The 27,589-nt window shown below is 45.4% G+C and overlaps 2 protein-coding genes across 4 annotated transcripts in view; both read right to left on the reverse strand.

The window, feature by feature from the left end:
- Window positions 1-30: 30 nt before the first annotated feature.
- Window positions 31-27,589, reverse strand: part of arhgap40 (Rho GTPase activating protein 40) — a 36,451-nt gene continuing 8,892 nt past the window's right edge. Inside the window, exons 1-15 of one of the 3 annotated variants that reach the window (XM_080784143.1) lie at window positions 27,034-27,168; window positions 21,794-22,044; window positions 20,032-20,252; window positions 18,652-18,721; window positions 17,377-17,537; window positions 14,161-14,326; window positions 13,086-13,177; window positions 12,185-12,262; window positions 11,051-11,210; window positions 8,796-8,878; window positions 4,065-4,271; window positions 3,376-3,519; window positions 2,913-3,064; window positions 2,705-2,760; window positions 31-1,998 (exon numbers count right to left, since the gene is read on the reverse strand). In XM_080784143.1, coding sequence (XP_080640269.1) covers window positions 1,889-1,998; window positions 2,705-2,760; window positions 2,913-3,064; window positions 3,376-3,519; window positions 4,065-4,271; window positions 8,796-8,878; window positions 11,051-11,210; window positions 12,185-12,262; window positions 13,086-13,177; window positions 14,161-14,326; window positions 17,377-17,537; window positions 18,652-18,721; window positions 20,032-20,252; window positions 21,794-22,044; window positions 27,034-27,104 — 2,022 coding nt within the window. In that variant the 5' untranslated portion in view covers window positions 27,105-27,168 and the 3' untranslated portion in view covers window positions 31-1,888. Of the gene's footprint in view, window positions 1,999-2,704; window positions 2,761-2,912; window positions 3,065-3,375; window positions 3,520-4,064; window positions 4,272-8,795; window positions 8,879-11,050; window positions 11,211-12,184; window positions 12,263-13,085; window positions 13,178-14,160; window positions 14,327-17,376; window positions 17,538-18,651; window positions 18,722-20,031; window positions 20,253-21,793; window positions 22,045-24,512; window positions 24,841-27,033; window positions 27,169-27,589 lie in introns of those variants that run through there. The other 2 variants (XM_080784142.1, XM_080784144.1) reach the window with 2 other exon arrangements.
- On the reverse strand, window positions 6,181-7,323 carry LOC308325845 (E3 ubiquitin-protein ligase KCMF1-like; the record flags this gene model as incomplete). Its single annotated transcript, XM_080778560.1, has 1 exon — window positions 6,181-7,323. One exon carries the CDS (start codon window positions 7,321-7,323, stop codon window positions 6,181-6,183), a length of 1,143 nt encoding a protein of 380 aa, XP_080634686.1.

Genomic DNA, 27,589 nt, shown 5'->3' on the forward strand with positions numbered 1-27,589 from the left:
CCCCCCCTCCACATACAACCAAAGCATGCAAGCACAGCACTTGTCCATTGTCCCGTCCAGCGGGGCAGTAGAATTTACAACAGCCATATATTACATTCCATTTCCCTCCCATGGCCCACGGGACTCCCTCCTCCCCGGTGCTATCTTCTGCTGCGTGTATCACACCGCCATTATGATCCATTATGGGGGGAAGAAGGAGCCGGCGCTGTCGATGATGGATGTGGCTGCGAGCCCGGCCCGTCATTACCCTCGCCTATCCAGTCCGGGAGACACTTCTCCTCAAAATGGCGGCGAAAGCCACAAACATGGCGTCACAAACAGAGACTGGAGTCTTTAACGATCGGTGTACAAAACATTTCAGGCAGCACATTCATTCTCTGCTTAAGAGTGCACGTGTGATTTGGGGCCGCGGTAGCTTAATTGGTGTCGTGTTTAACTCTTGAGAGTCACACGACACAATACAATCATCTGAGACATTTCAGGTCAGACATACAGTACAGCACTGGTGATTTCATCAACACGTCTTTATCAAAAGGTATACTATATGGCAAGAGCTATATATGTTTTTAGGCATGAAATGTATCCTCCGAGAAGGTATACCAACAAAGTCGTTTAGCGGAAATCCCAAGAGAGATATTGAGAGAGAGAGCTGATCTTGAAAATAACAAAACAAAAACAACAGAAAGTACAAGAACACTGCAAATACCACCAAAGGAGAATGGGTGAGTTTCACACCGCAGTCACACTGCTGAAGTGAGAGAATAAGTGACTCCCCTTCATCTTAAATGCATTTCACATAACATTCATGTAAGAAGCATTGTATTGTTTCACATTCATATAAATAATCACTTGTACGCAAGAGTCACTTCAGTATATCAAAAAACATTTAAAAACAAAGGCAGGAGGCTGAAGTCCAGCTTCGCTACCTGTCCTTAACTACTCCCTTTTAGAGGTAACGATACAGCTCACAGATGTCGAGACGCCGGAAATCCCTTGGCATTTAAAGGAAAGAAAAGAAAAGGAGTTACACATGCTCTTTCTCTCTGTGGGGGGTCAGGTGTTGTTGGACATTTGAGATTTCTTTTCGTCTTAGAAGTCCCGAGAGAGAGCGGAGCATATGACAGATAGGGGGGGTATCAGTTCATCAGGGTCTCTGTGTCCCCGTCCCCCCGCAGAGTTTCTCTTTTTTTCCTTTTTTTGAATGGCGCCGATATCAACAGAACGGAACCACACACACACGCTCTCTCTCTCCACATCAGCCCACCTTTTGTTGTGCAAAATGTCTGTTGCAAAGTGGGAAGGGAGAAATTGAGCAGAGGTGTGTGTGTGTGTGTGTGTGTGTGTGTGTGTGTGTGTGCGCGCGGCTGTTCGCGTGCATATGAGAGAAATGGAGACAGAGAGACAGAGAGAGAGCGACTTGAGTCTCTTGCAGTCAGTCAGTTAGTGTCTTCTTGTAGCCAGAGGCGCACTGCATCTCCATCTGCTCTTGTCAGAGTTGATTGCCTGATGATACAGCCAGCAAACCAAAATGGCCCAGCAACTCTCCTGTCCTGTTCTCTCCCAGCTCACTGTCCTTACAGTCCTTGCAGGACTTGTCTGTCTGTCTGTCTGTCTGTCTGTCTGTCTGTCTGTCTGTCCGACTGACAGAAAGACACACAAATACAAACGGGTGGTCAGATAGATAGAAAATGAGGGATAGAAATAAAGAGAGAGAGAGTTCAAGCTTTCTGGACTCCATTGTGTTTCTGGCAGTCTTTACATCTCAGGGCATGGCGTCTCTTGCCCTTGTCCTCTGTTGGCGTAAGTAAACGGAGGAGCTTGCATGTCCCCCAGTCTCCTTCCATCCTTCCACAGTTTCTGGCGTGCCTGTCTTGTCCTGTCCTGGCTGTCACAGCCCTCTGGTGGGACTGCAGGGTTTCATCTTGATCAGCCACTCCCCTCCTGGGTTGCTGTTGTACAGGTCTAGAAGGTGTGTGTTGGGATCCAGACAGTGCTCCCCTATGACACACACACGCACGCACACACGCAAGGTCACATTTTGAGGGTTTCAGTGATTAACCCATTTAGGCCTGAAAAAATATATATTCAAAGATTTGTGCCCCATTTTTTTGCGATTTAAAAAAAAATAGCAGACCTACGAGCTCATAGCGCGCCACTCGGTGGCGCGCTATGAGCTTGTAGATCTGCTATTTTTCAATAGCTAAATTATAACATAATGTTTAAAACACCAAAAGGGGTTCCCGCCCAAAATAAATGTCTGAAAATAATATATCAATAATAATATAATATAGTTTAGAAACTTTGGACACATTTATAATATAAAGCCATTAAGAAAAATGCGTCTGTTTATGTACAATATATGGCCGAAGCTGTGAATAGAAAATGACTGAGATCATACAAGTACAACCTCATTAAAGAATTTTCCTAGTGAAGCCTATCAACAAAAACACATCAAAGGCCTCATCCACACATGCAATGTCCATCAGATCGATGGCCCTGAGCCCATCTACTCTATACTCTTGTGTGTGAGAGCACGTAGTACATGTGTGTCATAATTATGCAATTGTCTGGTCTGATAAGTGCAGATGCAGTGCCAGGCACAGCTCATTGCGTAAGACCCTCACTAACTAGCCTCATCAGTTCAACAGACAGAAAGACATGTGAATGTCCAAGCCAAGAGGAACGGTCCCATCATTCTACTTACCAATGTTCCCTCCCACTTCGTAGATTGCGCATTCCGGCAAGACAGTGGAGCCATTTCTGCACGGGGGACATAATAGAACCGGACATGACTATCAATAAATGTAGTGAAAATCATAGAAAAAGGAAGGAATACTTAAGAAGTAAGCAAGGTTGATATTAACTAGTCATTCTAGTCAACATACTAGTATTGTACTAGCATCATGCTGTACCTCCGTAGCTTGCCCTTGCTCTTGTCCGGGCTGCAGAGGAACTGCCGGTGGAACTGGGCCAGCAGGTCCGACGCCCGGGAGTTAGCGTTGACCTGGACTTCCATGGTGCTGCTCACCAGATCTCCAACCTGGATCTTCACCGTGCGGGACGGCTACACAACACAAGCAAAAAGGGACAAGGTTAACAAACGAAATGACAAAATGGAGTCCGTCCTGAGCAGAAATAGATTGTGCAAACTAAAACTAGGGATAGTTCAGACATTTTATTTTAAACCAAGCATCGTGTGTGAAATGCATTTTTGAGGACCATATTTCTTTGTTTATATAGTGTATAAACAGCAACATTGCAGGGAACGTTTAGCTCATTGTTACTTTTCTGCCTGATTTGACTTTCTTTCTGATTTCACGCATTGTTGTTTTAGTCCCAGTGTGATTTTTTTTAAACAAAATGTACGCGTCTGACCTCTGCCGACTTCTTGTCGTCTTTGTCCCGGCTGTCCGTGTGGATCTTCCTCAGCAGGTTCTTGATGCGGCGGTCGTAGAACTGGTAGCGCTTGGTGCTGTTCTCGTTCAGCTTGCGCACCTGGCTCATCAGAAAGTTAGGCACCTGAGAGAAACACAAAACACGTCGCGTCACCCTGAGAGTCGTGTTAACCAGTGGTATAGACACTACTAGACACTAGATTTATTTGAGTACTGTACTTTGGAATATTAGATGTTTTTTGTCTTTTTTTGCAAGCTGATGACTTTCACTCCACTACATTTCAAATAGAAATATTGGGCCCGATTGCGAACGCAGTGAGCACTTACTATGAGACCTAGCAGATCATGTCTGTCTGTCCGTGTGTCCGTGTGTCTGTCCCGCTATCCAAATATGGAGTGTGTTGCATCAGCAATCACTCAGCTCCATATATGGGCACAAAAGGGGCCAGGTCCACTCAGCTCCATATATGGGCACAAAAGGGGCCAGGTCCACATATACAGTAACAGCGGGACAGACACACAGACAGACACACAGACAGACAGACAGACAGACAGACAGACAGACAGACATGATCTGCAGGGTCTCAGCTGCGTTCGCTTCCCGCGTTTGCGCGTCTTACTGGTATATCAGTTCAGTGTGTGAGTGGTGCTCTCTGAAGGCCGACTCACCGTCCAGAGCAGGTCCTGGTAGCGGATGAGGAGCCTCATAATGTCCGCCGCCTTCTCCGCCTGTCCTTTCTCGGCGCCCTCGGTCAGCCTGCTGGGCACGGCCTTGTGGAGGAACAGGTTGGGAGCCATGATGGTGGCCACCGCCCACAGGTTCATCCTGTTCCTCTTCTCCCTGGACACCACCTTGCTGAGGAACTCCAGGAGCGCCTGGAGGACGGGAGAGAGAGAGCCATATGTTCAGAGAGATGAAGGCATGCGAGAACGCATCGGCATGCATGCATGCACGAATGATGCATTTAAAGTCTGGAAAAAGATGCTCAAACACGCGTACAGAGAAATAACACACAGACGGCGGGCACATATGTACGCATGTATGCACGTGCGCCTGACATGTACAGATGCACACGCGGTCAATGAACCGAGAAGAGAGGCACTCGGATATGGAACCCATTTCGACATCAGCTGCCCTGTTGTCAGAATGGAGACAATATGGTAATCCAACCTTCCTTTCCTAATGGACTACTGTGTGTATTGCCAAACCATGGGGTGCAGCCGTTCAGATTTATTTTGCGTTTTTTGTCTTTATTTTTTTCTCATTCAAATTTTATTTGTTTTCTGATCAAGCAAACACACACACACACACACACACACAAAACCCCCTCCCTCCCCCCCATCCTATTCACAGAATAATCAAGCATTATTCTTTTGCCCTTTAACACACACACACACACACACACAACCCCCCCCCCCCCCATCCTATTCACAGAATAAGCAAGCATTATTTTTTTGCCTTTATTGATAGGGTACAGTAACTAGACAGGAAAGGGAGAGAGAGATGGGGATGACACGCGGCAAAGGCCGTTGGGCTCGGGAGTCGAACCCGCGGCACGCCGTCCGGCTGGCTTGGCAGCCCAGATGGTTGAGCTAACCGTCCGGGCCAATCTGGACTATCTTATATTAAAATTGGCTTAGAAGACCAACCGGCCGGCCAGCAGGGCATGTCGTCACTCTCATGATGACACTATCTATGACTCAGTAGAAGAAGAGGAAGTCCGCACAACCGCTCAGCTCCACAGTGTTTTATTTCGTTTAAAACACCGACATACAATAATGACACGACGTTTCGGCCATAGCTGGCCTTCATCAGGTGACAATGATGAAGGGCAATGACCCTTATATGGTATTGTTGGTCACATGACCAACACAGAAACGAAAATATAAAAACCAATCAAATAAGTTTGGAGAAAAACTTGCTGGCTTTGAGGCTTTAGTTACATTTTACATATTATAAATATGTTTAGAAATGTAAAAACCTTTTGGTACCAAAAGTGCTTAACGTTTAAGCTGTCTACTCTACCTAGTACAATAACCAGAACAATTGTTTGAGGGGCGCTCCTATATTCAGCTATAGTGTAGACTAGGTTTTGTCCTAACACAAACATTAACTCTAAGACCGCCTGGTTGGTTCTACATGGCGACCACAATATGCCAGTCCATATATGCATGCTTTCCAGAGCCATAGAACGTAATTTCTATTTACTTTTAAATCTACCTATAATTATTTTTTCTTCTTCTCCTTTTGTTCCTTTTGGGGGGTGGGGGGGGGCTACTTGCATTCCTACGGTAACAGTGGAGGCATACAAAGATCTCTGAATGCAGAGTTATTGGGTTAATGGGTTAATAGGGTTACCGGTATGTTGAATATCAACTTTTACATCGATTTTCAAGGGGCACTAGCCCCTCCAATGCATGCATGGCTTTTGAAGATTACGTCATATGGCAGCCAAGTCTATGGGATTTTTAATGTTTGCTAAGAGCACTTATGACATAAATTGTTTGGCAACTCTGTGGACTTTGAGGATATTACAATGTTTGTTTAGAGCATTTCAGAGAGCACTTTGGAGCCAGCCAAGTCTATGGACTTTAATGTTTGTTCTAAGTACAGTGGGCGCCCCAAACACATTTCTGTAATAAATTAGAGGCGTCAGGAAAGAGCTGCAGTCCTTTTTTGGCATGTTTTTCATCCATTGGCAGTTGGACAGACAGAGTATAGTTGGACAGACAGAGTATAGTCAGCCAGCTACAGCAGTCAGTTTGGGCGCGGTTGGCGTCCATGTCAAAGGGGTGGAGCGGAAGGCTCTTCCTTTGCCTCTGCAGGCGTTGCCGTTGCCGTCTTTGCGCTGGGAGTTGCCGTCTCCTTGAGGTTGAGGTTCTCCAGTGCCACGTCCAGGGTCATGAGCTCCACGCAGCCCGTGGACTCGAAGTCACCGAACTTCGGCGGTGGCCGATGGCAGTCTTCCCTATCCTGGGAGGAGGCGGCCTGGTCCGACATCAGCGTGGACAGCAGGAGCTCCGTCACAAACAGGCTCCGGTCGGCCCACTGGGCCTCGCTCGCCTCCTGCTCCGCCTCAGACAGCGGCGGCTCGCTCAGACTGCCGAGTAGAAACCGGGAGCCGTGTGCCGTGAGCTGCGCGCCGGACTCACCGGGCCCCGGGTCGGTGCTGGAGCCGGCGGGGTTGGTGGCGATGACGGCGGGGTTGGAGGCAAAGCCGCCGCCGCCCCCCCGGGTGGCGTTGCGGGCCGTCTCCAGCTGCTGCCGCGCCGCCTGGACCTGCTGGCGCTCCAGCTGCAGCTGCTCCTGAAGCTGCAGCAGCTGGGCGGCCGGCGGACTCCAGTTCAGCGGGCCGCCGCCGGCCAGGTCGCGCGCCGCCGACATCTGAGACAGCAGCTCCACTATGGCGTCCGTTGAAGCTCCTCCCCCGTTGGCGTTGGAGCTCCGTGAAGCGTTTTGTCCGGTAGTGTTACTGGCCCGGTGCCCCCCTGACCTCACAGGGTCTCGGGGCGCTCCGTGTTCGAGTGTGAGATGGCCGGAGAAGTCGTCGGTCAGTCGATTGGGCTCGCCGCGCGGCTGCGACGCACACACAGGACAGACCACCTGGGTGGAGGCGTTGGCGTGCTCGGCGGCTACGTGCTCGTGCAGGGCGATCAGGGTGTGGCCCATTCTGCCACAGTGGGGACACGTGAAGGCCTGGGGCTGCCCCGCGGAGAGGGCTTCTCCCCCATAATAGAGCTTAATGTCGGCCTGCGTCAGGATGCACTGCACGGGATGCCCCGCGGCGTGTTTGGCCGAGGTCGCGCCGCCCTCGTAGCACGGCGCGCAGAGGTCGTAGTCGTAACACGTCAAGCATTTGTATCGTCGCTCGTGGAAGTTGGCCTTGGAACACGCGTCACAGCTCACACCTTCGTGATGACGGGACATCCTGTGAGCGTTGGCGCTGCACACTGTTCGGGTTCTCGCTCCCTCTCGTAACACGGAATGATATAGTTTCATCAGTACTATATGGGCGTGCCCCGTATGGGCATATACCGATGACATCAGGATTCGGGATCTCCGTATATGGGCAGACAGATACAGAGATCTCCATATTTAGTTATTTACTGTTCAGACAGGTTTCAACTTACGGAACAGAACAATCTGACAGTCAGTAAGAATGACTCACTGGTTAATGCATGCCATACATAACTATTAGAGGCTTTCAAATCGCCTTGAAACACAAAACAGGTCTGCGTTATGATACTGTGAAATCATCATAAACTCACAGAGCAGGTTAACTATGAGGAGTGCGCTATACGTCTGGGCCACACGGTTTATGCTATTGGAATGTTATTTATGACTAACATGAGAATCTCGTATCACTTTCCTCTCCGTGGAGGTTGTAACAGTGACCTGGTCTAATGCCTGATTTATACTTCAATGTATTGTGCATTATGTGCTGAAAATAGCTACAAATCTACATAACATGTTCCCATTGTAGAATGCGGGTAGATCAGCTAATTTCTGACCGAGCACAAAGAAAGCATAATAGTTTTGACTTTTAGAAAGTATTAGAGATATGGCCTTTGTGGACGTGATTCATTTTCACATTAAATTACTTCTCCACTGAGGGCCAAAAATGTTGCAGAGGCCGTCTTGGTTGTCAGCTGACTCAGCACGTGAACATAAGAGATGGTGGCAGCCTGGCCGCTCGCGTAGGCTGCGCCATTAAAAACAGTGAACAGTTCCACAGAGACGGAGAGAGAGATAATATTATGGTGGCTCTTCAGGCTGAGTAGCTGCGAGTAGTTAATAAACACGTGGCTCTCTCGACAAGGCAACTCTCCATCTGATACTACTGGCTAAAGTGGAACTCCACACAACAGTGAGGGCCAGTCATGGACTGAGTGGACATTCAGCATAAAACAGATAAATGGGCCTCTTGTGCATTCTAAAAGAGAGAGGTGTGCTGTGAGGTGACAAGTCACCATTGTTTGTTTGCGTGTGTGTGGGGTTGTATATTTGTGTGGGTGTGCACTGAGTAGATGTATTTTTGTCGGTCGGGGCAAATGTGTGTGTATTGGGAGTTTATTTATGCGTTGTTTGCCTCTGGTGTGAAACTAGCGTGAGGATGAGCGAGCATGTATGTGTGGCATTGTGTGCTGTGTCTGAGGGCATACATGAATGATTCCAGAAGTTTGGAAGGACCAAGTGAAAGAATGTACTTCATAATAATAATAACGGTGAGAGCTGACACCGGGTTCTATACTGTCGCAAATCACAAGTGATGGTTGCTGAGCTGCAACCAACAGTGGGGAGAACCACACGCACGCATGCGTGTGTGTGTGTGTGTGTGTGTGTGTGTGTGTGTGTGTGTGTGTGTGTGTGTGTGTTTGTGTGCGTGCGACTGTGCGTACCTTTAGTGTGTGTCTGTTGGGCTCAGGCAGCAGTAGGATTAGAAGGTTCAACATGTGGAGTTTTTGCTTCAGCTCAGAGATGTCTGTAAACGAGAAGTGAGCGAGCAAATATAAGACCTGGTTCATGCACACACATCATCTGTCTCTAAAACATTGATTGAGCTACCCCCCCCCCCCCCACACACACACACACGCTCGCACAACCAAAAACAAACACGCAACTCATTTCCTCTATACTAGTGTTTCTCTGTAGTTCTAAGAATAATGGGATGTGTAAAGATTAATGGCAGTGTGACAGCGGGCCATTAGGTCTGTTAGCTTATGTCTCCATGCTCGCACATCGTTCATCAATTTGAACTCGTCAGACCGCCTCGTCTCTCCACCTAGACACCCAGCGACTCATCAATCACATCGATAGTCATATTAAACCCTTTCTGTTTTTCTTCAGGTGAAACTAATGCTCCAGTAATGAAACCTTCACAGGGCGCTGGTCGTCATTTGCTCCAGTTCTCGTGGCACATCACAGTCTGCGTGCTCTCTGAAAAGGCCACCTCTGAAAAGGCCAAGTCTGTGTTTACTAGGGTTGATTTTCCTCTCGTTGAGGAGCAGAGATCGCAAGGCGCCGCATGCCGCCGTCGTCACAATAAAAAGTGACTTCATAGTGGTAACTATGGTGTGAAACATGCTGAGCTGTCTGGTGGCTAAAAGCCTGATTTATCTTCTGTTGAGCTCACATCACGTCGCGAGCTTGTTTATCAGTAGTTTTCAGCTTGTGACACCATCACGGGTCCTCAATGTGACAAACGCATGATCACAATGAACTGTGAAATAAGTTGCTTTTGGTCACAAACAGTGAAAACGCCAAAACACAGGGAGAGGTGTTTTTGTAGGTAAACACCACCACACTACCCCATTGGCTGATACTGCTCTTATAGAGGGAAATGATTGGTGAAACATGTATTTATTGTTTTGTTACGTGAACAAAACTAAATGGGTTTAAACTAAATCTGAGTGTACAAATAAGATATGTTCTACTTCAGTGGTTCTCAACCTTTTTTGGCCACGACCCCCCCAATTTATTTTTTTAGAAAAATGTTCAAAAATGTTTAGAACTAGGGACCCTCTCCACCCTGATAAGCACTTGGAACTGCAGCAGTTGAAGCATTACATTGAGTTCCACAGATAAATATTGTGCAAAGAGATATACAAGCTTATTGCAAGGCGTTGAGAGCTTGTAGATCAGCTATTTTCACAATGTTTGCCTCTTTCTTATATTATTTGGCAATGTTTGAGCAGTTTTTATATAGTATAGTTTGTTCATTAGTTTTGATGCAGTGGCTCAGGGATAGAGTGGCCGGTAGAGTTGCCGGATGGGGGAACCGTGAGGGTCCCAGTTCGATCCCGGGCTCCCCCAGAGTTACTGTCAAAGTGTCCTTGAGCAAGACTTCCCTAATTGCTCCCGATGTCCAGGTTTGTGCCTTGGATTCCTCCGCCACCCGTGTATGAATGTGTGTGAATGGGTGAATGTGTAATGCACAATCTATGTAAAGTGCTTTGGGTAAAAGCTCTATATAAATGCACCATTTAACTAGTAATTGTAATTTATTTTATTTTATTTCGTTTGAGTTATTCAAAGGGACCTTAACACAATCAGTGCTGGGAATAATAATTCATAATAGCAGCTCGGGGTGCCGCGCAGATATGATAGCTTTTACTCGGAAAGCCCCCCCCCTTCCGTTTCGTACAAAAATCTGTAGAATTAATGTTTGCTTGGTTACCTCGCTATGATTACGATAAAGTCGCTCAATAATGCCTCGCGTTCATATTTTAAACGAGAGGCATGTTGAAGTCAGAAATGAAGAGCTTAGTATATTCATCTGGTCAAAACCACGGAGAGCTCCCTGGATTAGGAGATACAGGCCTTTCTTTCTGAGCGGTAAACAGGGAAGTGAACGGCAGCGCGCATGCGTGAACAGCAAGGAGTATGGTGCAGAAGGAGAGGCCAACCCCCCAAAAAAGAAGAAAATATCTGAATATTGATATTGATATTATCAATGAAAAAGTGTGTACACCACCTCGCAATCCATCAGATGGATTATCTAGGACGGCAACGTCCTATACGGTCTAAATGGGTTAAAATATCACTTCACTGTCATCAGGGGAGAACCCATGATCCCACAGACAGAGCCCCACGGGGTTGAGAAGCACTGTTGTGTACTTGGTGGTGTAGTAGTGGAGGCCGGCGGGCCACTGACCTCTGACGGCGCTGAAGGCGTTGAGGTGCTCGGCGGTGAGCAGCGGAGACGGCAGCTCGCGGATGAACTTCTTGAGCAGCGCGGCGGCGTCGTTGGGGCTCACCTCGTCCCAGCTCACGCCTCCGGAGTAGAAGGTGGACTCCAGGGTCTGCTGGAGCAGCTGCACGGGAGGAGAGAGAGAGCAACACACTCATTCACTGTAGTGTTAACCCATTGACCCATTTAGACCTGAGGCCTAATCCTGACCTGGTTTTCAGAAGAAAAAATATTTGTATATATTTTTTTTTTAAAGAAACCCTGTTGATATATACTGCAACATCTAAAATGACACACATGCTTTCCCGGTTTTGAAGGCTATAACAACGTAAATGGCTTTTCCGACCTCAAGCCGATTCTACGAATGTCTTCTAAATCCGAACAGTTTTCTGAAAATCAGTGGTGCTCAAATTTGATTATTTGTCAGACATCAGATATATGCTATGTTTGAATAGACAACCAATGCGCTATATTTGAGCTACAATCTAAAATGACAGATGCTTTCCCAGTGTTAATGGGTTATGTTTTTTCCAGATGTAATGCTTATTGTTATCTTGGACTGGTGAATTATGTTTGCGAATTGCAAAAATAAAATAAAATACAAATTAAAAAATCTGCTTATTTTATAGATTTTTTGCTAAACATACTCAATCAATTCATCGTCCAAAAAGGCAACAATGACAACAGACAACAGAATGGGGAACCGTTTTAAACATGGTTGTCAACATTGTTGTGTTCTCATTACATGTCCATTATTATCAAGCCTTTGACTAAAAGTCTCAGGCATTTTGGTTCCTTTCATTTTTTTTGTCCTTCCTCAGAGCTCAACAGCACCCTCAGCTGTCCACTTGATGTAATTGACAGCACACCACAAGCAACACTACCACAATAAAGGAATTCATCAGAAGTAACAGAAATTTGATGACAAATTAACTTTTAAAAAAAGAGTAAAATGTGTGAACCTTTCGATCAGCTACGTTCACGCAACACCATTGAACGAGAAAGTATACAATAGGCCTTAAGTGGTTAAAACAACATATTCATGTTCATCTTCACATACATTGACGAAACCCGAATTGACTGAATTTGCATATTTACCTTGATTCTGGACTGAGAGCCTGGAACCCTCAGGATCCCTTCAGAGTCGACACCTTTCCTCTCCAAGAAGGTCAATAACTGCACATGTAAATGTAGAGAAATGCACACAGGGAGGGGGTGGGATGAATTAGAATAGAGGGACAGAGACATACACAGAGAGAGAGAGAGAGAGAGAGATAGGGGGTTCACTTCTCAGTACAGATCAGTGAAGCATCCATTCCTGCAGCCTCTAAAGATCATTCTGAACCTCTCGTGTACCTCTGGCCCTCTGCTGGTTACTGTCAGTAACTGCGACCATGAGAAGGGTGTGGTCAAATGGTTTCACATATAAACCTACGCTGGTGACATAGAGGCTCACAGTCAGTTGTGCGTTCGGCAGAAATAATAAGGTAGAAAAAATGTGATCAGTCGCCTTATTCGCTGTCAGTTCTATAGGCACGACAGCAGGCACATTTAGAATAGCTGAAGATATGTCACTGTGTGTCTGTCTGTGTGCGTGAGAACATGAGAGTTTGTGCTCGGCAAAAACAAAAAAAATAGTTGCTGCTTTGCCTGCTTAATGTTTTCTTCTACATGACTGCAATGATAAAACAGATAATAAAAACACCCCTTATCTGCTCTCTGTATAAGTGATTTATTCACTATTTATGCAGGTTTTTACAGACACATTAACATAATCTCAAGGTAGAAATATGAGCTGGAAAATCACAGACCCGAAACAGAGAGATAACAAATACAAAACAATAATAATTTTAATAGCAATAATAATATTACAATATTACTTTTGTACATTTATGTACAAAATCTCTTAATGACATCTATGACCTTGTGGCTGTTCCCTTTGCAAAGAGTCAACATTCATCTCCGCAGACCAAACATACAGAATGTGACGGTTGCTCACCGCTTGCAGGAAGAGGGGCGTGGCCGTGTTGGCCTTGACCTTCTGGTCGTTCTCCAGCAGAGTGGCCAGGGGCACGCCGAACAGAGCGCCGTCTGAGAGGGAAGAGCAACAACCACTGTCAAGTTCAACCCCATTGTGTCAACCCCACTGCCACCTTTCCTTCCCCCTGTCTGACACAGGGACTGAGCCAAAGTGACAACCGCTGGGGAACCCTGCCCTACGGTGTGTGTGTGTGTGTGTGTGTGTGTGTGTGTGTGTGTGTGTGTGCGCGTGTGAATCCTACTGTGTGTATATGCGCAAGTACAGTATATCTGTCAAGCACAATAATGTCACTGGAGCCAGATAATGTTATGTCATAATAATAAGACAGAGGCAAACATTTTGAAAGTTGCAAATCTACAAGCTCAGCAACGCCATCTGCTGTGTGTGTGTGTGCGCGTGTGTGTGTGTGTGTGTGTGTGTGTGTGTGTGTGTGTGTGTGTGTGTGTGTGTGTGTGCGCGCGCGGCGTGTTTGTGTGCATGCGTGCATGTGTGAATCCCACAGTGCATACGTAAATCTGTCAAGTACAACAACGTCAGTGGAGCAAGTCAGCCTGTTAGAGGCTTTTCTTTTATTAACAGGATGCAAGGGCTGAAAAGACAACATTGCTACTTCTTGGTCAGGTCATGGCAGTAACATCTACACGTTTAGTTGTCATTTCCATCCTCGCATCCTGTAAAAAGGCTCCAACTGTCTGAGTTGCTCCAGTGCCTTTATCCTACTTGACATATACTGTATGTATGCCCTGTGTCAATATGCGTGTCAATGCCTTGTGTGTATACATTCTGTGTGTGTGTATATTACTGTGTGTGTGTGTGTGTGTGTGTGTGTGTGTGTGCTGTAAGGCTGTCCCTGAACGTTCATGGTTCGAACCTTCACTCGTTAGGGTTGGCACTCAAATCTGAGCTTGAACCATTAGTTTTTGTTTGTATAAGAGTACTAAGTTCATGTTGTGTTTACATGTTACATGTTTAGATGTAACATGTTTAGATGCCTTGGTGTGCTGTGCATGTAAGCATGCGTGCGTCATCATACCCGCGATCTTCCTCTTGGAGGTTTTGTGCCTCTTGACGTCGACCTCCAGCAGGTCACACAGAGCCGTCATGTCGATGAGCGCCAGCTGACGCACCTTCTTCATGTCGGCGGGGGACAGGTCCTGGATGCGGGTCACACCCAGGCGACACTGGGGGCACACCACCCTCTGAGAGGAGGACGGGGGGACGGGGGGGAGACAGACGGTCAGAATAACAGCGAAGAGTAGTGCCGTAATAAGTACTCACATTTCTTTTGAGGGGGCGCTAGCCAGTCCAGCTTTTAGTGTGCGTGTAAACACAAACTTCGTCCTAACTAACACAAACATTAAATGCCTTTGACAATGAATGGAAAGTTTTGAGTGAGTTTGCGTAAGTTTACACAAACATTGGAGATGAAGGTGAGGACGCAAATTCTCATTTCCCGGAATGAGATGATGTATTATGATGTGTAAGAACTAAGAAGCGCTCCTTTTTTTTACCTTTAAGGGTAGTGCATACAAGAGGTGACCAGGTTCGAGGCCTCATGTTTGGCCAGAAGCCTGATTTGAGTGTTTGCTGTTGGGGACCTGGAGGCATGAGGTATACAGCCTAGTACTTGGCAAGAAAAACTCAAACAAATGTTGATGCTTTGAAAATTATATATATATATATTCTAGTATGGCAGGTGTGATTAGGAAGGAAGACACTGGAGCATCACGGATGTGTCGGTTACATCTTCGTCAGGTCCCTTTTACTATGGCAGGTGTGATGTTTTGCTATGGCAGGTGTGATGTTTAGTGAGGGGGAGCTGGGACGCTACCAGAGTCAGTAAAGGGTAGGGGAATAGAGCGCAGACGTCCTGACGTCACTCGCTCATCCACTGGTTCACTGAAGTAATTACTCTATGGAGAATAACATGGGCTCATCTTGAAATCGTGAAGCATTGTGGTCCAAACATAAACAAGCTGTCTCTGCGATATTGTCAGGGAGGTGCCTCTGTATCGTTTACGACAGTCGGTCACTCATATTTGATAGTCTGTTTTTAACGAAAATGTAACAAATTCAGCAGCAGTAACATTAGCGTTTTCTCAGTTTTTCAGTGAGTTGATTCTTCATATCCATATGAGTGAAACGGCCGGGACGACATGTACATTTTTCAAACACAGTACTTATATGAGGCGATCTGAAATACCCCTATGGGGATTACAATGCAAATAAAAAGTACATGAACCTGTGGACTTGCGCCCTATACCGATACTGACGTCAGACTTCGGTGCTCTACGGGTTTTCGACATGAGGACAATGTTAGTGAATTGTTAGCCTAATATATCCTCCGTACTTCCAGAGCCTCCAGGTCCTTTCCTGGTTTAACCACATCTACAGTCACTCATGTGGGTTTATTTTTTATAAAGTATATTTATTGGTTTTAACAAATTGAAGGACTCCTGTGGGGGTTTTTAAATGGCCGAAATGGATATAGGGCTGAAGTGGTTAATGTATGCGTTTTGTATCTATAAAGTAACTAGTCTGGTCTACCAGGGATTTGAACCCTGGTCCCCTGCACAAGTGCTGTGATATATATTTTTTTACCACTGAGCTAATCCTCTTGCTTGCTCTGGGGAGAAATCCAAATTTGACCTTCTAGTCAAATGTGTGTCAGAGCAGAAACAGGATTGTGTCAAATGTCATGTCCAACCTATAGACACCGGATCTAAATTGAAATGTCTCAATAGAAGGGCAGGGAGACCAAATACATATAGTTTGAGAACCACTGATATAGTGTGTCAAAGATAAATGAATGGAGGGAGTTAATGAGAGCGTTGGAACATTTTTCCTATTATGCTTACAGCATATCACTTTATATCACGTTTCCTTCTATTCTATTTGAAGGGGGAAACAGAGCCAAACGTGTCTAACCCACACGTGTTTTGATATTTCTAATCCTGAGTGAGGAATTTATTTAGCCAGGAATAGAAAAGGCAAATCTGTTCACCTCTGTATTCATGCCATAACGTGCGTCTTTGTGCTGCTAAGGCTAATTCCTTTCATTCCTTTCTGAAACCCTGTTGGCTAACAAGCGAGGCGGATGATTAGGGTCAGCTTAAAAAACAATAATTCCATGAGCGTGTTTGGAGCTTAACTTTTTAGAACATTTGCGTACAACGTGACCCAACAATGAAAACATTTGTACAGTACGTAGAGAGTCACACAACAATACAGTACTGAACTGAATACAGTAATGTGAGCTTAGATCGTCTATTTTTGGGCCATGGGGCATGACACCGTCGTGCAACAAAGTTGAGTGCAATGGACCACCAATTTGTTTCAAATTCTAATAGGATTTTTATAGGATTATTTATTTATTTCTTACCTAGCCAAAACTAATTTGGATAGAAAAATCTTATCAGAATTTGGAACGAATCCTATTGGACTTGTTCTTATACAGTAAAAACACGTAGCACCCAAGCCACGTGCTACTCATACGCTGAGTTTTGGCGGTGCCCGGGACCGGGTTTGAATGTATTAGTCCGGCAGCCGACAGTCTTCTTTTGTTTAAAGTGTGAAATTTAGTATATCGGTTTTTTTATTGGCCTAAAATATTGTCTAAATACATACATTCATGAATCCACTTGCTGAATGTTAACCATATGTAATTGTGTTCATTTTGTGTCACTAATGACCTTTACATTTTCGGGAACCCATTTTGGTGTCAGCATCATGTTATGCTTTAGCTATTGAAAAATAGCAGATCTACAAGCTCAAGCTCACGAGCTTGTAGGTCTGCTATTTTTGAAAAATCGAAGAACGACTGACATTTTTAGAATCTGATCTCAGGTCAGAATGGGTTCATCAGACCAGTGTGTGTGTCCAGTGTAAACCTCGTATGAATCTGATCTCAGGTCAGAATGGGTTAACAGTAGGGCAATCTGGAATCTTAAAAACGTCGCCCTCTGCTGTTGTTTTTCCTTTGAATTGACCTCTGGAGGCAGGGCCCAATAGAATTGACCTCTGGAGGCAGGGCCCAATAGAATTGACCTCTGGAGGCAGGGCCCAATAGAATTGACCTCTGGAGGCGGGGCCCAATAGAATGTGGATAACAGGAAGTTAATTGGCCAGTTTGTTCCCTCCTCTTCCGGCCGCACGTGTCTTTGTTTACATTCCTAACATACCCAACTCTACAGCTGCCGACTGTAGAGTTGTACAGCTGTACAGCTCTGAATCCGTGTCGAGAGCTCACCGGTAGGGTACCGTCCTCTCTCTTGCGTTGGCTGCTGAACTGGGGCAGTTTGGCCTGTTTGAGGAAGATGACAGCCTGCTCGCAGTACGCCACGTCTGTGATGAGGATCTCCTCCCGAGGAGCCCCTCGCTGCTGCCTCCTCTGGCCCTCCGGGGTGAGGGCTGTCACACAGATGATTAACCATTAATCATTCAATTGTGCTTTAGGCGTTGAACAAATTAAGACATGACTGACATAAGGGAAAGAGCTGATCTATGCTTGACACATGTCACAAAGTGATGCGTCGTAAGCGTGTAAAGTGAAAGAACTCGTTACGCAGAATGTCTCGTTTCACAAGCGATACGTATATCATTTATAAAAAATGTTTTTTTTTAATGGCAGATCTACAATCTCATTCGCATTGCTACGTGTCGTGAGTTTGTATATCAGCTGTTTTCACATACCGGTAGCCAAAGTTTCAATAGGCTGAAGTAGTTAATGTATGTCTTGTAATAATAATCCAAATCTACAAAGTAACTAGTAACTAAAGTTTTCAAATATTTGTACTGCAGTAAAATGTACAATGTTTGCCTGTGAGATGTAGTGCTGTAGAAGTAATGGTATTGAAAATAGGAAATACTTCAGTACTCCAGTAAAGTAATTGATTGTGATTCTTGATGTGCACGATAACAGGAATGATATTCATATACAGTTCACAGAATACAATGTCTTTCGACTCATTCCTATGTATGAAACCCTAGTGGGTCTGAGGGCGTATACAAGTATGTAGAGTAAGAGCATGGGCATGTCTGCAATGCTAAACAACTCTCCGAATATGCAGAGATGTGTCACAAACCTCATACCATAGCAATTGAACTGTGCAAGGAAAGACACAGGAATGAGATGGTGGTAAAAAACTAATTGTGCAATGGATAAACCGGTTGTCAGGCAGATCTCAATGTACTATATTATTTGACTAGACAGCTTAATTCAAGTCCTGTCTGGATTTAGTTGATTAACTTGATACAGCTGACCACTGTTTCTTCCTAACAACTACTGTTTGTTGGTTTGGGTAGAAAGCTCTGAGAGTGTGCACTCTCAGAGTTATGGGGTCCATTTGATTCCATTTGCACACTCTCAGAGTTACAGAACTGTAAGGGTCCATTTGGACCAAACAACCCCCAAGGAACCCCCTGGGCTCGATTTGAGAAACTGTGATATAGTCAGTCAATATGCACCTGTCTAAAAGTGTGACATGCTATTCAGCCTTCTGGTGGCATACTGTACTGGTCTTACCTGATAGCGACGTTTTGGCAACTGACTCCATATTGTTTTGGGCTCCGTCCTGGGACTCGGGGAGAAGGGTCTAGGAAGATACACAAAGATCACAGTTAACCACATGAACCCCACTGGCGCTGTTGGGTAGAAACCTTGTATGGCCAGGACCGTTATAACCTCGCGTCACCAGGCTCTCAGGACCGTTACCGTCCAATGGATCCGGTGTATAGTTATTATTCACAAGCTCTTGTTAATACTTTTCATTGGTTAAATCTTTATAAATCCCACAGACACACTTCACCACTTTCAGTTTCACTTTCAACATTTTTCTAGATAAAAAAGCAAGCTTGCAACGCATTGCAATGGGGTGCATTGCGAGCTTATAGAGTGACTTTTTTTGGGCTATTTTTGCCTCTTGTAGGGAGTAGGGAATTAATTTACAAAGAAACCAAACAGTTGAAACATACAACAACATACATACAAGGTTTCTGCCCGACAGCGACAATATTTATGTTCCTACAAAATAGGAATAAACTTTATTGTTTGTTGACGTCATCTACAAACGGCATTGAGATCCGACAGATGTTCTGCCGTTGGTCTACCACTGGGAACAACCGTGTGGTTTCTCTATGATAGTGGCTTTAGAAGGACGAAATGCAAAAGTGTTTGCCATTGTCGAAGGACAGATAGCGATCCGACAAACACTGTTTGTATTCCTCTCTCTGGACGTCTCAGGCAGGCGTCACAAAACCGTGGCCTTTGCATGTGATTTCACTTCGTTCCCATGGGTCAGCCATTCTGCGCGGAACATGACAGCAGAATGCAGAGGGGACACACTGTGAGTGTGATCAGTGTGAGGCCTGGGCCCCTGGGCCCCTGGCACAGACATTCTCAACCTGTGGGCCGGGGCCCGACTGGTGGGCAGGGAGGATATTAAAAGTGGGCGCCCAAATAATTGACAAAACACTCACTGATTCTCATGATAAAATGCCATTTTATTTCTACCCCGTCTGTGTGTCATTGGATGGCTGTGGACACTTCAGAAACCCGCCTAACGGTGACGTCACCAGAGAACAATGGCATCCCATTATAGCATGCCAACTTTCCAGGAATAGAAAGCCTGCAGTTTCTATTAGCTTGGATTAGTCAAAAATGTTATCATATATTACAATGCGCATTAGTGAGGATCAATTATATGAAAATATAATTGAAGTCAGATGGAATGAAAATGGAATTTCTTAGATTGTTCTTTGATTTCGTCGTGAAATAACTATACTGTACTGTACACAGACACTACTGTGTCTGTGGGTCCTGACCCACTGTTTCTAGTGGTCTACGCTATACTACCCCCCACACACACACACACACACACACACACACACACACATTTGCATTTACCTGAGCGATGGGGGAGTTGAAGATGTCTCTGACGTCTCGCGGAGGAGGCTTGTTCCTCTTGCGCAGGGACAGTGTGTAGGAGTCCACTCTGCGCTGGACGGCCTCTGCCTGGGTGCGCGTTAGAGTGGACAGCAGGACCGCGTTGTCTGCGTCCTCACTGTCCTCGCTTATCAGGGTGGACAGACCTGCATCAGCCAGCCACTGCTCCTCCTGTTCCCCCTCTGGGAAAACACACACACACACACACACACACACACACACACACGTAAGGTTGGGTGATATAGGCTTGTCCCAATTATTACATAATATGTAACATAATCCTCAAAATGTTCATACAATTTTCAAAAATCGGAAATAGCCGATCTGCAAGCTCACAACGTGTCATTGTGAGCTTGTAGATCGGCTATTTGCAGTGTTTTTACAACTTTTGGAAAAATACAAATTATGTCATTTCTTTATGGAATTTGTCGCATCTGCCAAGGGCATTTTTTGTTTCCGAAGCCAAACAAATGTAATAATTATTTGTATTATTGTGTTTGTGCCAATGATCAATGCCAAATACACATCTAAATCATTAATCACAACAATTATTTATGTGACAGTAACATTTTAAGATCGTGATCAGGCTTTATTTGAATCATCACAAAACATTTAATTCTATGAAAGTATGTTTGGAATATTTAATTACGGTATATGATGTACTATATTTGTGCCCTTTGTTTTGCGTTTAAATTATTTTGTGAGCTTGGAGAGATCAGCTATTTTCAAATAGCCGATGTATAGGGTTAAAGTGCAGTGCCATGTGGGGCTGATATGGCAGTAGCTGACCGACCGCGCGCAAGTGCATGAAGTGCGCGTGCACGCACACACCATCTGGACTGTCATTGTGAGCATCCAAACATGGATGAACGTTGGCTGTCAGGCATGCATCGGATGATGTTGTGCAGACCAGGGGTTCTCAACGTTTTTGGCTGGGGACCCTCGGAAATTCTTTGGCCATGTCTCGCGAAGAGACATTGCCAAAGAACATCAACACCTGCGCACATTCTCTTGGCCAACTTCAGTCCTTCCCCTCCCTCCCAATACTATCAAGAAATCCCAGCGAGTATGTTTCTTGCTGGAATGCTATGCTCGTGAGAGTGTGTGTGTGTGTGTGTGTGTGTGTGTGTAACGTATGGTGAATTATACAGCTCATTGTCCTTGTAACAGGCATGATATGCAAATGAGTACACACAATATAATACACGTGAACCACAAGACATGCATGTGTGCAAATGCATGCATGCATGTGTGCATGCATGCATGCATTTGCACGCATGCATGCACGCACCAAACATCTATTAAACAGCATGACAAAAGGATGTCTGGATCGTAATGGGTATAATAATCATATGATTTCAGAGCACATTCCCTATACTGTATGCATTCAAGGCAATATTCATGAGCGTTATGAGCAGGAGGATGGTGTCTGTGGAAAGTTGATACTGTTGCCATAGAGATGAAACTGATCCGTTTCCATGACGAATGCATCAATAGACTGGTAGCAAGCTGTACTGAATCTTTCAACTCCGTCTCATACACTGCGACCCCCCCTCTCACACACACACACACACGCGCACACAATGTCAACCCACAGTCACGAATCACAATTCATGTCGTATAGACTAATGCACAACACGTCAGACATAATCATAACACACGACAGGACGTTCTCTAGATCCATTTGCAACATTAAGTGGCTTTTTTCTTCTTTTTGGTTTACCTTCTGACTGCCTGGAATCTCTCCTGGCGCTGTGGAGGTCTGCGTAGCCACTCCCCTGGCGGATGGTCTCCACCTCGCTCCAGAAGGAGTCCAGACACAGCTTGTCGGGCCGCTGGTCCTGCTGCTCCTGGTGGGACAGCGGCGTCTCCGGGGCGTCGTGGGCGTGTTGCTGTTGCTGTTGTTCAGCGGCGGCCTGGTCTAGCTGCGGGCTGGCCCAGGGCTCCACGTTCATCTCGGAGGGGCTGGGAGCTCTGCCACAGACATGCACACACCGTACCAAATGACACGCGGAAGTATACACACGCAGACAAATGCATGCAGCACGCGCACATATGAGTGAACAACGAGCTTAAACAAGCAACAGCCACTCCTGCCCAGGCCCCAGACAGACACACACACACACACAGACGCACGTGAAACCGAGCACAGATGGAAATGAAGACTGTAGCGATGCAGAGAGGAGTAGACAGGAGCCAGGGGAGCCCAGTGGGATGGAGAGACAAAAGGAGCGGGATGAAGAGAAAAGGAGGCAGCGAGAGGGATGGCGAGCGTGGACACAAAGGGGGGTCTCTATTGTTCTTGCAAAAATGTGTCCTGGAGGCATGTTACCATGTCTCGCCACTAGATGTCATTGTGATGCTGAGCACTACAGATTTCCTTGGGCAACGCCTCCTAATCTATTGAAACACCCGTGGTCTGCAGGAGTGAATTGGCAGAGACAATGACATAATGTCTGTATACGGACAAAAACTCAGAAAACTACAAAAGGTGTAGTTGACCCGTACAGTCAAACAGATAGAACCTTGTCTGTGTTGGTTGCCTGCTTGCAACATAACAAACAAGGGTGAGTATTGTTCTCACACAACAAGGCACACACCGAGAGCTGGCTAAGGAGAGTAAATGCATGGATGAGGAGTCACAGTCGCCCTGGTGCCCTAAAAATGTGACCCAGTGACTTTGCAGACAGGAAAGTGACTGATGACTGACTCACTCCATTGATGTTCAGCATGGTCACGTTCAGATTCCATCCTCTCTCTTTTGCATTCCTGTGAAAGGTACTCAAAGCTTGCCATGCCAACATGAGACCTTTTAAAAGCAAACCCAGTATATTAAACTGTTTATTTTCATGGCGATCCTATCAACCAGTTCCTCATGAAAAAAACCCATCACCTATGAGGTTCCTTCATAGGAAGAGCAATCTGTCTTATAAATAAATCAATAAATGATCAGAACAGGCTTCATTCATTGTGAGTTCTGTGCGGGGCCTCAGGTGTTCCTTAAGAACTTGATAGTGTTGATGACCTAATTGACCTATACTTACGTGGCTCATTACAAGCTTCTTATATTTCTTGCTCAATCAATAGCAATGCCAATGTGAGCGTGCAAGAAAGGATCAAACACAAGGTCTACACAGTATGTTAAATCGCTTGGGGGAAAAACAAGTTCTTAAACTATTACCCACTTAAACCCTAAACATTATTGTTGATGCTCATTACAAGCTTCTTATAACTGTACAAGCTTGTAGATCTGCTAGTTTCACCAAATGTTATGACATGCCCAGTATAGGAATGCTAGGGTTTATTTGGTTAAAGCTAATGGTGGCCATGTTATGGACTTGCATTATCTTATCATATTGAATGGTAACATTGTTAACATACATGTACAGTATGTAAAGAGAAACATAAACAAAGTTGCTTACAATTCATGAGCGTTAGGTCAGGTTTCACGGTTCACCTGACAAAAACAGCAACTACTTGATTGACATGAATGAATGAATGCATGGATGAATGAATGATGGTCATACACCATATACTATACAGCAGTAGGGTGCATTGCAAAGCAGGTGAACGTCCCAACTAATTCAAAGAAAAGTGGCCAAGACTGCTCCCACAAGACAAAGGATCCATGTTTCTCTTCCCACCAGCCCTACTATGAACACACCGATAACTCCAAGTACATCAAGCTACATGGACATAATGAGGCCTCTTCTCCTCATGCAACATCTGGCTCGCTGACAGGCCAGCCTCAAACACAGCTGTGCAAAAAGCCTGAACCGTCGTCCCACCACATGACACTGTTTACTGTGTATGCATCAAACACATCATGCATGAGAGGTCAGAGATGTGAGGCAGTCAGTGTCAGTCTGACACAAGGCTACAACTGTTGAATGGATGCATATTAACATGTGGTCTTGGCTGCGCACGTTATGCCAACCTTTGAAACAAAAAACAAAACCCCGGAATGGAGAACAGCTCCAATTCTGTCCACCAAAGGTTCAGTTCCCCAAAAAGAGGAAAATAGCAAAAAAAGGGCAATAGATTTAGTAAATCTACTGTATGCTTAAATCTGTTTTACCCCCCCCCCCCCCCCCCCCTTACCTCCAGAAAAACAAAACCTGCACTAGAGTAATTGAAAGCCATTTCATAGCACCACTTTGTTCTAACAAACCCACATTATATAAACTATGCCACAGCATTGCTTTGAATCCTGTCTTTACATATTGATGATGGTTTGTGGCTTCACTATCAACTATCACTTCTCTATCAACTATCACTTCACTATCAACTATCAACTATCACTTCACTATCAAAAGTATAGTATCAAAAGTACCTCATCACCAGACTGCCAACGCGCTTCACCCAAATATTTGCATATAGCGTGTTAACAGCGAACCATGCTGACCCAGCCTCAAGCCCAGTGCAGCTACAGGTGGACCTACCTTTTCTTTTTGCTGTGGACGGAGGGCTTTACACGCCTGCTACCGAGTGGGCTTCGAACCGGACGGAGCCTGAATCGGTTGACTCTGGCGCGGGGGAACGGCATGCTGGGAGCGAGCCTGAACACAGCCAGCTCTTCTCTGCCTCCCATAATATCCACAGTGCTAAAAGGAATCCAGGAGCTAATAGTCCAGCACAAATACTATAGGCTTTGCGTTAAATCCGTCAAACTGCTCCGGTTTCTCCTGTACATAGCCTGTAGCCGAAGGTTCTTGTGTCACAGAGAGGTACTGTGCTGAGGAATTATTGTGGCCTATGCCTTCATGTGTGAGCTGGGTGCTGTGGGGAGGTGGAATGCAGGGAAGGAGTGACGAAACGGCATCACCTCATTCACAGTCACACCTGTCCCCTCCCTCAAAGCTGACAAACCCTGCTCGCCCGTGTGAGGGCCACCAGCTTCCAACAGTAACGCTTCTAACAGGAGTAACTAAACTAGTAACTAATATAACATGAGATAAATATGCCAACCTTTCCACTATGATTAAAATAAATACATTTCATGTTTCAGTGTATGGTTATGGAATTTCCAATTTATGTGGCAAGTTCAAATTAAGTGTACTGTAACTGAGATCAAAGATGTGCCTTCAAAAACAAACATTTACAAGGTTCAACTTAAGACCTCGCGAATGAACAGACAAGCTGACTAGCCCAAACCGTTTTAGTGATACAATTACATTGTAATACAATTACATTTTAGCTTCTATCATTCTTGGGCATGTGGGGTTGAGTGGCATTATGTAACTCCAAATGAGTCAAATATGGATCAATGGTCCTTTGTTAATACCAAATGTGCATAGCAAACATATAACTTTGGTGGTTGAGCTTAACAAAACAATTCCAGGCACATACTTCTGTTATGACAGTTAGGTGACTAGATAAAACCACACTATAGTCAAGCCTTTAATCCTTCTCTAAGACAACATCCTAGTTCGTCGTCCTCATACTTGAGTAAGAGGCAAGAACACATCCCACTGAGCATTTTTTGGTCTAATATTCGTCTAAAGGGCCGTCTAAAAATGCGATAAAAATGGGCTAAAAATGAAAGTCTTTTAGAAAGAAACGGAGAGAGCAAAGTGAGAGATGGCACTGGGGAGGGGGTGGATATTTCCTCAAGTGAAACAGGACTGTCAACATAACCATGTGCCTGTCTCGTCCATTAACCTCCACTTATCGTCTCCCTTTCACTCTCTCCTGTCATGCAGATGACAGAGTCTACGTGTGGAGCATGAAAACAGACAGGTTAGCAGCACCTGCTAGGGTGACGAGACAAACAACCCTGTTGGTTTTCACCTGCGGGTAATTTGGAAAGCGACCCGTAAGCGTGCACGCAGGAATGTCTAAATGCATTTCAAAATGTGCAAAAAGTAGCCTATGGTATGTGAGCTTAATGAAACAATTTAGATGACCTTTCACCTTCAACAACATGAACAAGGAGCAGAGATGAGAACATAACAAAGATCACATCTATGAAAGAAATGGGACTCAAGGAAGTACAAAAACGTGTGTGTGGCGGGTGACATTAAAATTCTTCCCATGACTTAAGAAAACTATACCTATTGTACAATCTCACTGCGGAAAACCCCTGCAGACATAATTGACAGAGGGATGAATAAGGCTCAGATCAGATTTGGCGGGTTTCCTTGTTTTGCCTTGGGAATCTCAAGAGGCAAGGCAGCCTCGTGTTTATTTTTAAACCCATTGAAAAGCCCCCTCTACCTTGCTAGCGTTATCAAAGGCTCCACAACAAAAGAAAGCATGCTAGTAGGTTGCGTACTGTGCTCAAGAAATGAGTGGAAATGAATACTATACTGTTGGGTTGTGTCTCATTGCATGGGGGCCTCACACAACATGAAATATCAACAGGAAACTAAGCACTCCGAGAGAAGAATGAGTAGAATGTCAGGCCGTTGTCTAAGTTCATCCACATCCCTGTGGGGAATAACACAAAGTAACCTTAACCGCCAACTCCAGTGGTGAAACACGGTAATCCACAGAGAAAGCGGCTGATACACCAGTCTATAATCCTCATGGCTGAATTCCACTGCAAGCCTCTTAGCTTCCAGAGAATTCAACAGTTGGCTCAGTTGGCAGCCTTGAGAAAATCTATACTACAAGCCTGTCACAGCATATATACAGGACCTTGAACAAAATAATTAGGCAAAATAATATATATACAAAAAAGAATAATAGAGCCACAATTTTGAATCACAGCCGTCCTATAAAAGCAATCAGATCAGATAGAATTGAGCAAGCAAGCAACCTTGACCACCAGGATGCCAGAGTCCAATCTCCACACCGTGGACTGACAGAGTGATACTCTTCTTAATAACCAGCCTACTTGTGGATTCAACTCTAGCACAAAGCCTAATGGAGCTAGCAGAGTAGCTTAATCCAGAGCTGATCCTCCAAGCCCAGCAGCCCTATAGATCTTTACCTCCGCCAGCAGCAAAGACCTAATCCTACCTGGCTTTGGGCCGTCCATTGATTCTGCCCGCGAGGAGCCGGGCAGCCGAGCCACTTCTCCCCCACGGCATCCTGCGGTTGTACGTACCCCCAAACTTTCTGTGGAGTGGTAGGAAACAGCAGCTGCCTGCCTGCCTGCCCCCCCCCCCGCCTGGCAAGCTGTTTCCTTGTAATCGCGTCTCAGTGCATAAACACATCAGAACAAGGACAGTCTCCCTGTGCACGGGCATGCACGTCACTACGTTGCATCCTGGGGCAGGAAGAGAGTCCGAGGGTCGGGGGGGGGTTAGCGGGGTTGGAGGGACAGTGTCTGAGTGGCTAAATATCTGCCAGGGGCTGGGACATAAGACTGAGGTACAGGAGAATGTCTGGATGGCTGGATGGGGCTGGAACTGGACAGCTGCTTGCATGACTGGAGGGTGTAGTGTAGTCGTGGGCGGCATGACAGCTGGTGGGTGGTTGGTTAGGTTGGCTAAAGATGGACCGGCGCTGTATTAGTTCTTTATGCAAATACAGCGAGATGTGTGTATTTTCTTAAATTCACTACCATGGCACT

This window comes from Protomyctophum bolini, assembly GCF_963924005.1.
Source record: "Protomyctophum bolini genome assembly, chromosome: 2".
NCBI lineage: Eukaryota > Metazoa > Chordata > Actinopteri > Myctophiformes > Myctophidae > Protomyctophum > Protomyctophum bolini.